General features: G+C 34.5%; 3 protein-coding genes across 4 annotated transcripts; 2 read left to right on the top strand and 1 right to left on the bottom strand.

Moving 5' to 3' along the window:
* The first annotated feature begins 90 nt into the window (after positions 1-90).
* LOC104726074 (cell division protein FtsZ homolog 1, chloroplastic-like) lies at positions 91-2122 on the top strand. Its single transcript, XM_010444848.3, has 6 exons — positions 91-519; positions 643-742; positions 839-1068; positions 1159-1326; positions 1440-1673; positions 1766-2122. The coding sequence occupies exons 1-6, from the start codon at positions 241-243 to the stop codon at positions 2033-2035; spliced, it is 1281 nt and encodes a 426-aa protein (XP_010443150.1). The 5' UTR covers positions 91-240; the 3' UTR covers positions 2036-2122.
* A 906-nt stretch (positions 2123-3028) lies between these two features.
* LOC104726073 (serine/threonine-protein phosphatase PP-X isozyme 2) lies at positions 3029-5408 on the bottom strand. 2 transcript variants are annotated; one of them, XR_015572812.1, is made up of 8 exons: positions 4997-5355; positions 4422-4574; positions 4249-4311; positions 4100-4185; positions 3929-4004; positions 3574-3837; positions 3410-3488; positions 3029-3332 (listed from the first exon to the last, which is right to left on the bottom strand). XR_015572812.1 is itself a non-coding variant. In XM_010444847.3 (8 exons), the coding sequence occupies exons 1-8, from the start codon at positions 5135-5137 to the stop codon at positions 3282-3284; spliced, it is 918 nt and encodes a 305-aa protein (XP_010443149.1). In that variant the 5' UTR covers positions 5138-5408; the 3' UTR covers positions 3029-3281. The 2 variants fall into 2 exon arrangements, 1 of the variants encoding a protein (XP_010443149.1); XM_010444847.3 differs by having other exon boundaries at positions 3574-3842; positions 4997-5408.
* A 5347-nt stretch (positions 5409-10755) lies between these two features.
* LOC104726072 (indole-3-acetate O-methyltransferase 1-like) lies at positions 10756-14489 on the top strand. The gene is made up of 4 exons (XM_087475949.1): positions 10756-11236; positions 11675-12094; positions 12414-12689; positions 13943-14489. Exons 1-4 carry the CDS (start codon positions 11126-11128, stop codon positions 14294-14296), a joined length of 1161 nt encoding a protein of 386 aa, XP_087332075.1. The 5' UTR covers positions 10756-11125; the 3' UTR covers positions 14297-14489.
* Positions 14490-14599: the final 110 nt, after the last annotated feature.

The raw sequence follows: 14599 nt of genomic DNA, 5'->3' as shown, positions 1-14599 counted from the left end.
TGGTTTTGAATGGTTCCGCATCAATACTGGTTCTGAATGGTTCTGCTGCATCAATTATGAAACGTCGTCGTTAAGTGACTTGAAAGGGTCCACTCGATCTCTTCACCTTTCCTTTGTGAGAGGTTGCAACAAAAAGTACTGAACTGTTGATATTTTTTATTTTCTTCGTCGACACTAAAACCCTAAAAAAACAAAAACCCATCTTTTTGGTTTTCTCTGAAAGCAGAGGAAGTTAAAACAATGGCGATGATTCCGTTAGCACAGCTAAACGAGCTAACGATTTCTTCATCGTCTTCTTCGTTTCTTGCGAAATCCATATCCCACTCGTTGCTTACTAGCTGCGTTTGCGCAAGTACCAGAATCAGTAAATTCGGTGGCGGCTTCTCTAAGCGAAGAAGCGGTTCAACGAGGGGGTTGAAATGTTCCTTTTCTCCGATGGAGTCTGCCAGAATTAAGGTCATTGGTGTCGGCGGTGGTGGTAACAATGCCGTCAATCGGATGATTTCTAGCGGCTTACAGGTCAACACCACATTCTCAGTCTCTTACAATAAAATTCATGTTTTTTTTTTTTTTTTTTTAGCTTCGATTTTGATATGAGAATTTCTCATTTGGGTTTAATTGATTTCGTCTGTGTTCCTCCAGAGTGTTGATTTCTATGCGATAAACACGGACTCTCAAGCTCTGATACAGTCTTCTGCTGAGAACCCACTTCAAATTGGAGAGCTTTTAACTCGTGGCCTTGGTTAGTAGAGTTATACTTATTTGTAAAGGTGTTGTGTGAGTTTTGGCACTCAAAAAGCAATAAACTTGCGTCTCTGTTACTTGATTTTTTTTATAGGTACTGGTGGAAACCCGCTACTCGGGGAACAAGCTGCAGAAGAATCAAAAGATGCAATTGCCAATGCTCTTAAAGGATCAGACCTTGTTTTCATAACTGCTGGTATGGGTGGTGGAACAGGGTCCGGTGCTGCACCTGTGGTAGCTCAGATTTCCAAGGATGCTGGTTATTTGACTGTTGGTGTTGTTACCTATCCGTTTAGCTTCGAAGGACGTAAAAGATCTTTGCAGGTAATGTGTGTTGACAATATTTCTTGTTGAATTGTGGCAAGTCTTTAAGTGTTTTTATGGATCCATGTATAATTCGGTTTTATTCTCTAGGCACTGGAAGCTATCGAAAAGCTGCAAAAGAATGTCGATACCCTTATTGTGATTCCAAATGATCGTCTGCTAGATATTGCTGATGAACAGACGCCACTTCAGGACGCTTTCCTTCTTGCAGATGATGTTTTACGCCAAGGAGTTCAAGGCATCTCAGATATTATAACTGTGAGTCGGTGTATTTTTTATAAAGCGTAACAAGTTGGTTGGTTGATGAATGCTCATTGATTGATCCTCAAAGAAAGAACCTGAGGAAACAGTATCTATTATTCTTTTTTTAGATACCTGGACTGGTCAATGTAGATTTTGCGGATGTGAAGGCAGTTATGAAAGATTCTGGAACTGCTATGCTCGGGGTAGGTGTTTCTTCCAGCAAGAACCGAGCAGAAGAAGCAGCTGAACAAGCGACTTTGGCTCCATTGATCGGATCATCAATACAGTCTGCTACTGGTGTCGTCTACAACATCACTGGTGGAAAAGATTTAACTTTGCTAGAAGTAAACAGAGTATCAGAGGTGCGGTAACTTTGTGTTGGTTTACTCGGCTTTGCTGGTATATACCGTAATATAAGGCACAGTCTTCTCATGTTTTGAGGGTTTTTTTGCAGGTTGTGACGAGTTTGGCAGACCCATCAGCCAACATCATATTTGGAGCGGTTGTGGATGATCGCTACACCGGAGAGATTCATGTAACAATAATCGCCACAGGCTTCTCACAATCATTCCAGAAGACACTCCTGGCTGATCCAAGAGCAGCTAAACTCCTCGACAAAATGGGATCATCAGGTCAACAAGAGAACAAGGGGATGTCTCACCAGAAGCAGTCTCCAGCAACTATCTCCACCAAATCATCTTCTCCTCGTAGACTTTTCTTCTAGTATTCTTCTTGTCATTTCGTTTTAAGCATAAAAAAATGTAACATCTTCATGCTCAAATATCAGATTACATTTGATTTTTATCCAAAATGTCTCTAAATCAAATCTAACACTTACGAGTTCCATCATTATGTCAACTTATGACTACCAAATCACTCTCTTATTGGGTAGGGCCGTAGGGGAAATGAAACCAAGAGAAGTGAGAAAGTTAGTTTGTGGTTACAGATGATCACTATATTTGTAAGCAAAATAAATTATTTTTCAAGTTATTTACTGTAAAACCAAAGGTCTGATCCTTTTAGTTGGTTCAGTAACCGTGAACTGTTTTTTGGGGAGGTGTTTGCTTTGGAAATTTATGAAAAAAATGACACATTAACCAGTTTTTCACACATTTGCAGTTGTGACACAGAAATATACGTGCTGATGCATATCTTCCACAGATGCCTTTCTTTTCTTACTCACTTCTAAAGGGTCTGAACAACCTCTTGATAAACCAAAAAGCATCAGGTTTCCAATGTGTAAGCGACGGGCTATGCTTACTTACCGTTACCGCATTATTGAAACCGCAATGAAGCTTGAGAAGAAGCACAAAAGAGTATCTTTGATAATATGCACACACCATATTGATATATGTTTTTAGATGTTCTTGAACCTTGGGACAAATTGTAAAGGATCTTCTGAGGACTCATGATCCCCATTCCGTGGATTTTTTTTTTTGATAATATTCTACACACACCATAACTAAAGTACCAATGAATGATTGGTTCTAACTTCTAACTATAGTTTGGACAAATGAGAGATGATAGCAAAGTCTCTCCAACAACATATATATGCATATCAATCTCACAGAGAATATATAAAAATAGACTTTGATGTTTCAAGATTACGATTATATACATAAACTTAAATATTAGGTTTTAGTTTACCATAGCCAAATCAAAACAAAACTTTGTTTATCCAATCAGTAAGGTTTCAGATGATCCATGGAGGCTCTTCTTTCATAAGATTTTCCTTTTTCTTTCTGTAAAAGTAGCATTACACACAATAGAGAAAGAAACAAGAAGCTTTTAAATACACAAAGATTCTATTCAAACGGACCCTTTCAAAAGAATGTGTACAGATCTCTTTGGCGCAACACATAGATTGTAGATTCTCTGCACCAGATGATTTTGGGAAGTTTTCTTGCTCTTCAATGGAGAAGAAAGAACCAAATTCTAAGTTCCAGTTTCTGTTTTCACTGTTGTGCGTCTCACAGGAAATAATCAGGTGCAGGTTTCTTGGACGGAGCTCCTCTAGATTCCTGTATCCATAGTCATATTATGTCAGAAAAAATCAAACAGCAATTTGAACATAAAATTAGATAGGTGAGGCTCTTACTTGTGGGGCTGCATCGAAGACACGAAACTCCTTATTCAGATTCTCATCGAGCTCTAGAATTGCAGCTACATTACCGCATCTATAGCACATTCAGAAATAACATGAACATTCAAAGGCGAAGGAAACAAAGATCATATGTGTGAGGTTCTGAGTTATCTAATTACCTATAACAGTAATTTGGGGCAGACCAAACAGTGACTATCTGACTATTGAACATCCATTTGTAACCTTCCATAACTAGCTGATGAGCTCGGCAAATATAATCAATGTTGTTTGTGTGGTTAAAAGACGTGACAACACTCCCACCAAAAAGGAATCCGGCACCCCGTGGACTCAACCCCCAGCCATCTACAATATCTTCTGGATCAGACCATAAAAGATCACACATGGCACCATCATGTGGTACTTCTTGCTTTCGATCAATAGCCCTGATCTACCAAACGAAATGTATGAACGGACTAGTCAGTTATATCCTTATAGCTAAAACTTTCTAATTATATCAGCAATTTCTTTCTCAACCTGGTCTAGAGTCATAATAGCTGGAGAGAGACCTCCATGAACACAAAATATCTTGTTCTCGACAAGAGCTGAAAGACTTCGACACATAAAAGATAGAAAGTTTCCGTTACATTAAACCCAAATAACATCTACTCGGAGCTCCAAAAACAAAAGCTGAAAAGGAGTGTGTACCTCAAGTAGTCAAAGATATCTGTGCAGTATCTCCAGACATTTACGGATCCATATTTACGCAGGCACTCATCATAAAATCCATATACCTACTAAAATAGTCTGAATATACACACACGCATAAAAGATTTCAAATAATAGACTGAACTCACCTGCGTAATCTGCCGGCTCTCGTGGTTCCCTCTAATGAGAGTTATACGGTCAGGATATCTAACCTGAGAATAAAAATAGTAACTAACTTACGGAATTATTGTAGAACCCATTGGGGAGCATATATTTGAGCATACCAAAGTAAAACACTGTTGAGGTATTTATTATTAATTACCTTGAGAGCTAGAAGAAGTAGAAATGTCTCAACTGAATAAAAACCTCGGTCAACAAAATCTCCAAGAAACAAATAATTCGTCTTAGGGCAATCACCCCCGACTTTGAAAAGCTCTTTCATGTCATAGAATTGCCCATGAATGTCTCCACATATCTAATCCACATCAAAACAAAACAAAATCTAAGGATGAATCAACTAGCAAGACAATGAACATGGAATCTTCAAACGTGTTAAGATAGACAACAAAGAGAGTTTCATCGACTCCATTCAAAGAAACCATTGTAGCTGAGTCTTTTCAGTTATCAAATGTATTTCGAATCCCTAAAACATAGGAACCAAAAAATTTCAGTAACTAATATAAGTAAACCATAACATATCTAAATTCTGAATCCAAAACTAAACTAAAACTGTTCTGAGCTACAATTATGCCCAAGGCCCCAATTTCAAATTTTCGTCGGATTCCTCAACTCACAAGCCTTTGACTTTAATGGGTTCTCAGCAAAACTCAATCTTCAAACACAAGTATGGATAAATTCTGAAACTTGAATCTAGAAAACAAACAAAAGAAAACTTACAGTGACAGGAGCATCAACTCTTTGAACATTGCTCTCTTCAACGAGAATCTCCATAGCTTTAAGACAAAGAGCCTTCACTTCTGATTCCTTCAAAGGTTCACAGCGTTTAAGCTGCTCTATCTGCTGGTCTAAGTCTGACATTTTCTCTGTTCCTTTTTTTTTACTTCTTCCACCTTCCTTCACAAACAACTACTGAAAAAAAAAACCCTAAATTTCGATAATCAGACGTAAAATGAAGAAACCCTCGTCAAAATTTTATACAGAAAGAGAAGAAGAAGAAGAAAAATCGTGTTCTTCGTCTTCCCCAGGAGAGGCTTTGCTCCTCTCCGAAGGGGTGTTTTCTTCCTCCAAACTCTCTCTCCTTCGCTCTGTTTTTATATTTTGTTTTTGAATCCGATCCTTCTCTTTCCATGATATTCCAAATTTGCCGCGGATACTTTTCAGATTACTTTCTTAACACCAATCCCTTAATTTGGGCCAGATTCTTTAAAGATTGGACCATTGGCCCATTATAACAAAGTAATTAGACTTAATTTTGATTAGAATCGGATGTTTGGAACTTTGGATTATGGTAGCGACCCAACTTAACTTCGAAGATGAGCGTGTGTAATAAAACAATTTTTTTTGGTAAACGTTTTCCGTATATATCTATCACCGAGTGGCCAAAACATTGTAGCACCCAACTAACTTCAAAGATGAGCGTGTTATTTTGGTAGGATTTTTGCTTAATGTCACTACGGGTGAAACCACGAAGCCAAAGTCTAAGTCCAAAATGGCCTAATTAGGTTATGTTAAATTAAATAGTGTGTGTGTTACGATAATACAAAAAGTCAGTTTTGTGATAGAAAATAAAAACGGTACTTACATGTATAAAAATAAAAATAAACAAGTTAAAACAAAACAATGGTGGTAAATCTGATTATTTATGTTTTTAACAATTGGAGAAAGAAAGTAAACTATAGGTCAAAGTCAATGTAAAGAAAGCAAAAAGAGTAAAGGGAATGTTGCGGATCGAAGAAAAGACTCTTTGCTTTTTGACCTAACTAAATTTGTTTTTATTTTTTTTTAAATTGCATTGGAAAACCACAGTTTTTCTTAAAGTTTGGTGAGCATTTAATTTTCAGTTGAAGAGTATTTTCTGCGTGTGTTAAACTTCGAATTAATCAACGTCTGCAACCTTCAAAAACTCATAATTGTAATGAAACAATTGAACAATCTCGTTTTGACCAGACACTAAAAGTAGATGCTGCGATCGATCGAAACCTTTAAAACATGATCTTAGATAACATATAGTACGTTTTAACTCCTTAGCCGATATGTTAGTCTTGAAAGCCTCGTCCTCTCAAGACTCAAGAGGGAGACCAAAAAGAAAAATACTAGTACTATTATACTTAATGGGAAGACTAATTTTAACTGAATTTTAAAGTTGAACGAGAGGTAAGTAATCTAATCTCTTCTCGCCCTTAGCTAGCCAACCGTTAATCGTTTTGTTGTCCAATAACGAGCAAGAGTCAATACAAATAATTTTTCCAAATAATAACAAGCCGACACAGAGACTATTATATAGATAATAGATTGATGCTCTTTTAGCATTTGAAACATTATTATTTACTAATCATCAAACCTTGATGTCAAATAGAATAGTTTAATTTTCTGTGAGATGGTTTTATTATATGTGGATTGTTTAATTTTGGATACTCACTTGCTACAACAATATATATGTTGGATCATCTTGATCACTTTCTTTCTAAACTAATATTTGAACTATATATTCAAAATATTTATATGATTTTAGTTTCTTGAAATTTTATTTTTTTAAAATTCTCAAAATGAAAAATTCAATATGTCGGTTCTTAGGTTAGTCTAGTTTGAAAGTTAAACATCATGCAAATCCAATTACAAAGACTAAAATAATTGAAGAGCATTATATTGGGGCCTAGTGTTACGCGTAGCGCGAGGATCACGGTAACTATATGTGGAAAGACTCAAAAGCTAATTAATAAAATAGACTTTCCTGGTCTTCTGGTTATTAATCCAGTTCACTTTCCACGTTAGGGACATCATCTGAGTAACTGACAAACCACAAACAAAACTGACTTATGACTATTTTAAGATGATTTAATCCATTTTCTTTAACTGTTATTTGACAAGTAGTTTCATGCACATAGCGTGTTATACGTGAACATCTAATTTATTAAATAGAGTTTTATACGTTATATATCCAAATTCTGTAAGAGACGTATGATTTTTTCATGTATCATGCTATTTTTTAATGTAAATATCTTATATTACGGAGTGAATTTATGTTTTCGTCATGGCAATTTAATATTGTTTTTTTTATAAAGAGCAGTTTAATTTTGTTGTAGTTAGTTCAAACTTGCAAACAAAAAGTATTAGTATTTCAGTTGGTGGTTGTGGCAGAATTAGGTATACACGAGAAACCATGGTTTCATCTGAGACTAAGAGTTACTCCTATTAACGATAAATTAACGGTAAAAATCGTTACATGAGTACCTTATCTAAGTTTACGTGCCTATTATTGCCTAGTGAATATGTTGAGTATTTCTTTAACTTCAGTTGATTGGTCTATATGCGATTAATTAATTACTTAAGTTCAAAATCATCTGGTTGCATCCATGTCTCGAATCGATCTCATTTGAGCTAGCTGTATTAATTAAAGATATCCTAAATTATTTTTAAAATTGGTCTGATGATACATAATACTACTTTGTAGTGAAATTTTAAACATATGTATCTTTAACACCTTTCATTAATGATTAAATCTCTAAATAGGTAATTATGATACTAATCAGTTACAATAAATAAATGTTAGTATATTGGTAGAGGAAATTAATCATGTATGAATATTAAATTCGTGACCAACTCGTATAATTGTGACACTCTCGTTACTTGAAAGTTTGTAGTCATTGATAAGTCCAAATTCCAGTTAAGTAATATACCACATATCATTAGTCAATAATCTCCTCTCTCTTCTCATTGCTCTTTGTAGCTCATTTTATAACTGCTAGAAAGAAAGATGAGTTTTTTTTTGGGATTTAAATGTTAAGATTTTATTACTTATAGTTTTAGTTAGAACTACAAAGTTATCTACTCTATACGAAAGTTTGAATCTAGGACAGATTAGAATTTATATCGGAAAAGAAATACAATAAAAATAAAGATAGAGTTTGTTAATTAATTAGTTATCTTGAGATAAGAATACAAAAACAAATGTAGCAAAAAGATAAAGATAATAAGAAGGGTATGAAAACGTATAGCAACAACAAAAGAAGAGGTTAAAACATCAAAAAAATAAATGGAATATATGGATTTAGTGACACAAGAATGACAAGAGCGAAAATATATATATTTTTTTCAACAATGTTACGTCTCAATGGAATATAAATTTGAAAAAGAATATAATCTTCGGCTTAGTTAAAAAAAAAATAATATAGTAACCCTCCTAAATCTAATGTTTGTGATTTAATAATATTTCTAAATTTGGTGGTTCTAAATCAGAATTACACAAAGAAAAATGCATTAGTCAGATAAGAGAAGTATAGAAACAGTAGGGCTTTCATTTCACGACTCTTGTGGCATGCTAGTGAAAATTTGGTTGTTGGCTTAAATATAAGATATATTGGACCACTTGTATCTTTCATTCTGGTTATACCTTTTGCTAATTATTCTTTTTATATATATACTTTATCTAACATTAGTGTTACCAATGGAATTCATGCAATACCTATATCCATATATGTGTACACCAACAATCACTTTACTCAAGTGACACTTTACCCATTTTTAAGATCCATTAATTATAGTTCAATTCAATGACTAAAGAACCCTCCAAATATTAATTAATGATTCTAAATTAAGGCATTTTCAGATTTGTATGTTCATCCCTGTAATCCTGATGTCATGTACTAATTGGTTTAATATTGGCAGCCAAAATTATGTATGGGTATTCAGAAGATTGAGTACAAATACAGCTTAGCTATTTTCATGTTCTATGTACAAAAATAATGTTTGTATATATATAGTGAGAAGGAAATATCAAACCCCCAAAGGTGCAATACCATGCAAAAGAAATCAAAATCAACATTATAGTGTAAGAGAATATAATTGGGATGAAAAATTATGTTTGGTGGAAAACAAGAAATTATTATAACATCTAGTTTTAGGATAGGGATGATGGAAATGTAGAGAAATGGATAGAGCTGAAAAAGAAAAAAACCGGCAACATGATGAAGAAACTAGTCTCCTTTTGGTATGTTGTTGCTTCCACTCTCTCTGTTCCATTGGATTCCATGAATTTTCGCCGTCAATCTCGTGCCTTACCCACTCTTATTCCTATATATTACATTTACTAGCTCATGCATATATATTTTTTCTAAAAGTGAGATTTAAGCCAGTTGATGTGTCCAGTTTCGTGTTTGGTTGGGGTTGGCATATATCGACAAGTGTTCTTAAATTTGCTCGTTTTTTTTTTATTTAATTAAAATTTAATTGTACGTTACCTCTCTAGAGGAAATTAATTGGATCACCTGAGCTTACGTACGTTCCATCGATTAAATTATTTAAATATACATTGCCTTTAAATACATATAAATTGACCGTTTCATTTTACAAAACCAAGTGTCGTCGTAATTTTAATGACATCGTCTTCGTCTAACCACATTTTGGTGCTAGTCGTAAAGATTACCTGGCAATCTCGTTAGGACCAATACTTGGGATATATAAATGATACGATATTGGATAAAAAAAGCAATGGATGAAGAATGTTTGAAACATGCATGAATCTAACTAAGATCGTATCATAGCTTTAGGTACTCCTGATGTTCCCTCGGGTGGTATCACATGGAAACACATTCATTTTCCTTTTGATTTTTCTCATCATCAATTTCTAAAGCCAACCAATAAGTTCTTACTCTTAAATAAGACTCATGAAACAACCCTAATTAACCTTGTATAATTATGGTCCTCTTAATTACTAATCTCATAACCAACATATTTTTTTTGTATTGTTTTATCATCATTCATCATATTCAGTTCAAAATTTTAACATATTACAACAAAACGATATATTAAGGAACTACCATCCACTTAGATATGATTGACGAGTCAACAAACAACACGTTGAAATTAATCAAAATTTTGCATTCACACAATCTACCGAATGTCACATTAAAATTTGAATCCAGCCAGGTCATGATGCCACAAAAAAAAAATCAAATATATTTCTACAACTGAAAAACACAATAATCATCTGGTATATATTATACATACAGTATATATATCCAATAAATATCTCAATCAATATAAACAAACTAAATACCACAGCATAAAACGACATTTAAAAATATAAATAAATATGTATATAAAGAACTTCCTTCTATATATGACCGAAAATATATTACCATGAAAAACACCACATTCTTCTAATCTCAAAAATAGTTATACGTATATGTTGTCTATGACCAGAATATTGTTGCGCTTTAATTTATATATTATGTACTTTTTGTAGATGTGTGTGAACAAATGCTATTTTGATACCAAAAAAAATAACAATTTTCGAACAAAAAGAGTTTATGTTTAGATATTTTCATTTTAAATCACAACCGCAAAAATACTTGACAGAAAAATATCACATTAGATATTTAAAATTATACGTGTATACATCATATATTGATTATTGTGTGTCCATCATACATATGTAACCACCATATATTGTTCTACTCTTTACTCCAATTAGCCCTACACAAAATGTGGTTGACAAAAATATATAACCTATAGTGCACAAAATGACAAACTATGTATATAGTATATCATGTGACACAAGTACACCACATTATTATATTTTGTTTTTGGGGAAACAAACATAATGATGCGTTGTTTTTGCATGAATAATCAGTACATACACAATATGTATACGCAATGGCACATTTAATAATATGTTTCCCCATTCAACTTAATGCATACATTTATCATTTCCTCTTTTCTATAAATACGTGTAGTCTCTTCGAGCTTGTCTCATTCACAAAAAGAAGGTGTAGAGAAAGATAACGAGAGATCGAGGAGAGAAGAGATCCACAGAGAGAGAGAGAGAGAGAGAAAAAGAGAGAGAGAATGGCTTCTAAGGGAGACAATGTTGCTGTATGTAACATGAAGCTCGAGAGACTTCTCAGCATGAAAGGTGGCAAAGGACAAGACAGCTATGCCAATAACTCTCAAGCTCAGGTCTCTACATTTTTTTTTTTTCCTAATTACTTCAAAATTATATCCTAAAAACCTTCTACTTATTCGAAGTTTTGATCTCGAGTGACAAATTTGAAAATTCAAGAAGATAGTCATATTTTTTTTCTTCTTTTTTTGAAAAAGGGTTTAGAGACGAAATTTTTTTAAGAAAGATTTGCTCTTAAAAACAAAATTTTCTTGGGTGTATTTCCGTTTCACTTCGGTTTAGTTCTCCATTACGGTTTCTTTGACTCATGCATGCTATTGATTTGCTAAGTAATCAATTTTAAAAAATTTAAGCTGTATATTAAAACAAAATGAGGATAATGTTGAGACAAACAAGAGCCAGCGTCTACATGCATGGTAATTTTTTATATTTAGTAATATAGATACCGACAATTTGATATCATGAAATGTAAAAGAAAAAAATAATATATGCAGGCGATGCATGCACGGTCTATGCTTCACCTGTTAGAGGAAACACTTGACAATGTTCACCTAAACACCTCCGCCAGTCCCCCACCGTTCACGGCGGTTGATCTTGGCTGCTCATCCGGCGCAAACACTGTCCACATAATCGATTTCATAGTCAAACACATCTCTAAGAGGTTTGATTCCGCCGGAATCGACCCGCCGGAGTTCACAGCTTTCTTCGCCGATCTCCCGAGCAATGACTTCAACACACTTTTTCAGCTTCTTCCACCACTTGTCTCTAACTCTTGCATGGAGGAGTGCCTTGCTGCCGATGGAAACCGCTCCTACTTCGTCGCTGGTGTTCCCGGCTCATTTTACCGGAGACTTTTTCCGGCGAGAACCATTGACTTTTTCCACTCTGCCTTCTCCTTACATTGGCTCTCTCAGGTACACACTCTATACGTAACGTTTGCTAGGTCACCTTATTACACGTGTCATGGTGTTCGGTTTTTCTGCTTTAAGCTAGCTTTAACGGTTAAATAGATCACTAAATTAATGTCAAAATACGGGACTTATTATTAATATTTCTACCGGACTAGGGCTATCAAAATTCGGGACTAGCTAGTCTACCTCAGAAGTTTTTGTTATGCCAACATTATTTTTGATTTTGTGAACTTAAATTTTTTTTTCGTTTGATTAATATTAATAAAAAAATCCAAAACAAAACACTTTTGATAAATATGTTAAGAAATGGAAAATATGGTAGGTGCCGGAAAGTGTGACGGATAGGAGATCAGCTGCGTACAATAGAGGGAGAGTTTTCATACACGGCGCTGGAGAGAAGACAACGACGGCTTACAAGCGACAGTTTCAGGCGGACTTGGCGGAGTTTTTGAGAGCAAGAGCTGCGGAGGTTAAGAGAGGTGGGGCCATGTTTCTGGTTTGTCTCGGTCGTACCTCTCTGGACCCCACCGACCAGGGTGGTGCCGGTCTACTCTTCGGCACTCATTTTCAGGACGCTTGGGACGACCTTGTCCACGAGGTACGTACGACCTTAGTCTATTCCCCAAAGTAATTAGTTAAAACTCTAAATTATTAACCTCGAGTTCTTAACTTATCTAATAGTTATATTACTATTAACCTATGCCCTTCTTTGCCTTTTACAAATAAACGCTGGAAATGAGGAAACAACTTACTTATATAACACTAGGATAAAATATCTACATTTGAGCCAATTTAAGTAATTCTTTGGAAATGTCGCCAGCTAACCTTCTTTTTTTCTGTTGCTCTGTCTAAGAAATTAACTATTTTCTAAGAAAACTAAAAGTTCAAAACTTTTAACTCTTAAAGTCAACAAACCTAGTATACTATATAGTACTGTATTAGTATCAAATGTTAATTAACCACAAGTTTCTTGAAATTAAGCTTTTCTTAACAAGATTATATTTCAAACCTATAGTATTCTATAGTTATATTGTATATACAGGACCACATGCTATCCATACTTTTCATAAAATAAAGTTCGATATACTGCCAAAAATATATCTTTGAAAAAATCACCAAACGTAACGTAGTATTGTATTTATATCAACAAGTTTTTTGAAATACAGTTTATTAACGACAAAAAATATTTTTCATAAACAAGTTAATATTGTGTGTAAATCCATATACGTATGTACAAAACAGAAACAAATGATTTTGGTGTGGCTTTGATTAAGACCACGGTAGTCTCACCGCTCCTAGATCGTTTTAACTTTTAAATGTAACAATCAATTCTACCCGCCGGATTGCCCTCATCGATCCTAAATGAATCTGAACCATCCATCTCTACGATCATTATATCCGTCAAAATAAACTCGACATGATGACCTTAGAGACAAAATCGGCAGGCCATATTATTGAAGTACGGTAGTAAAAGAAGTCACTCAAAAAATTCAAGAAGAATTGTTACGTTGCTTTCTAACATAATCATTTTAGTCCGTTAGATCAAATAGTCACCACCAAAAAGTAAAGTTCACATATGTTTAAAAAGTACATATATATAGTCAAATGATACTAATATAAAAGTTAGTGAATCAAAAAGTACATAATATATAATTCAATCAGGATATAAATTCACATATTGAGTTACGAAAAACATAGTCCTTGAGGCTCATCATAAAATTATTCGAACATTTTTTTTTTTCGTGTTCAACTAATTAAAAGTCCTGATGGTTTTTTTTTTAGAATTTCGGTTTAAAATTGTTATCTGAATCTATGATTAACCAATAACCACAATTAACATTTTATTTTTAGGGTTTGGTAGCGGCAGAGAAACGGGACGGTTTTAATATCCCAGTGTACGCACCAAGCTTGCAAGATTTCAAGGAAGTAGTTGAAGCCAACGGCTCATTTGCAATTGAGAAGCTGGTGGTTTACAAAGGAGGGAGTCCGCTTGTGGTGAGTGAGCCGGACGACGCATCCGAGGTCGGTCGAGCCTTTGCTAGTAGTTGTCGGAGTGTGGCAGGAGTGCTTGTGGAAGCTCACATAGGCGAAGAGCTAAGCAATGAGCTGTTCTCACGAATTGAACGCCGAGCCACTAGCCATGCCAAAGATGTCTTGGTGAATTTGCAGTTCTTCCACATCGTCGCTTCTTTGTCCTTTACTTAATACCAAATAATATGACAAAGACTAATTAAAAGTAATATGTTCGTGTGCTCTCTTGTTTAAACTTTTGTATTTTTCTGTTCGTAGGGCCTCTACTTAATTTGTTCTTTCTAGTTCTTATCTTCTTTATAATGGGTTTTGATCATGTAAACTAAATTAGTCGGCCTTAAGTACCAAAGAAAAACTTTATGAAAAAGGAAGCCTCTTGTTCCAGTGTATGCAGGGTTCCTACCCAAATCAACCAAACCAAACTGAAATCATAGTAAAACAACTCGAGTTTACTTCTTTTTATGTAAATAGTCAAAT

This window comes from Camelina sativa, chromosome 11 (assembly GCF_030686135.1).
Source record: "Camelina sativa cultivar CO46 ecotype springtype chromosome 11, ASM3068613v1".
Lineage (NCBI taxonomy): Eukaryota > Viridiplantae > Streptophyta > Magnoliopsida > Brassicales > Brassicaceae > Camelina > Camelina sativa.
This window is presented reverse-complemented; position numbering and strand designations above follow the sequence as displayed.

Coding starts and splice junctions, on each gene's coding strand:
- LOC104726074 (XM_010444848.3), top strand. CDS start 241: ATGGCGATGATTCCGTTAGCACAGCTAAACGAGCTAACGATTTCTTCA. Junction 520..642: donor TGATTTCTAGCGGCTTACAG/GTCAACACCACA, acceptor GTGTTCCTCCAG/AGTGTTGATTTCTATGCGAT. Junction 743..838: donor GCTTTTAACTCGTGGCCTTG/GTTAGTAGAGTT, acceptor TTTTTTTTATAG/GTACTGGTGGAAACCCGCTA.
- LOC104726073 (XM_010444847.3), bottom strand. CDS start 5,137: ATGTCAGACTTAGACCAGCAGATAGAGCAGCTTAAACGCTGTGAACCT. Junction 4,575..4,996: donor GAGTTGATGCTCCTGTCACT/GTAAGTTTTCTT, acceptor GATGTGGATTAG/ATATGTGGAGACATTCATGG. Junction 3,333..3,409: donor TCTTCGATGCAGCCCCACAA/GTAAGAGCCTCA, acceptor CTATGGATACAG/GAATCTAGAGGAGCTCCGTC.
- LOC104726072 (XM_087475949.1), top strand. CDS start 11,126: ATGGCTTCTAAGGGAGACAATGTTGCTGTATGTAACATGAAGCTCGAG. Junction 11,237..11,674: donor CCAATAACTCTCAAGCTCAG/GTCTCTACATTT, acceptor TAATATATGCAG/GCGATGCATGCACGGTCTAT. Junction 12,690..13,942: donor GGGACGACCTTGTCCACGAG/GTACGTACGACC, acceptor TTTTATTTTTAG/GGTTTGGTAGCGGCAGAGAA.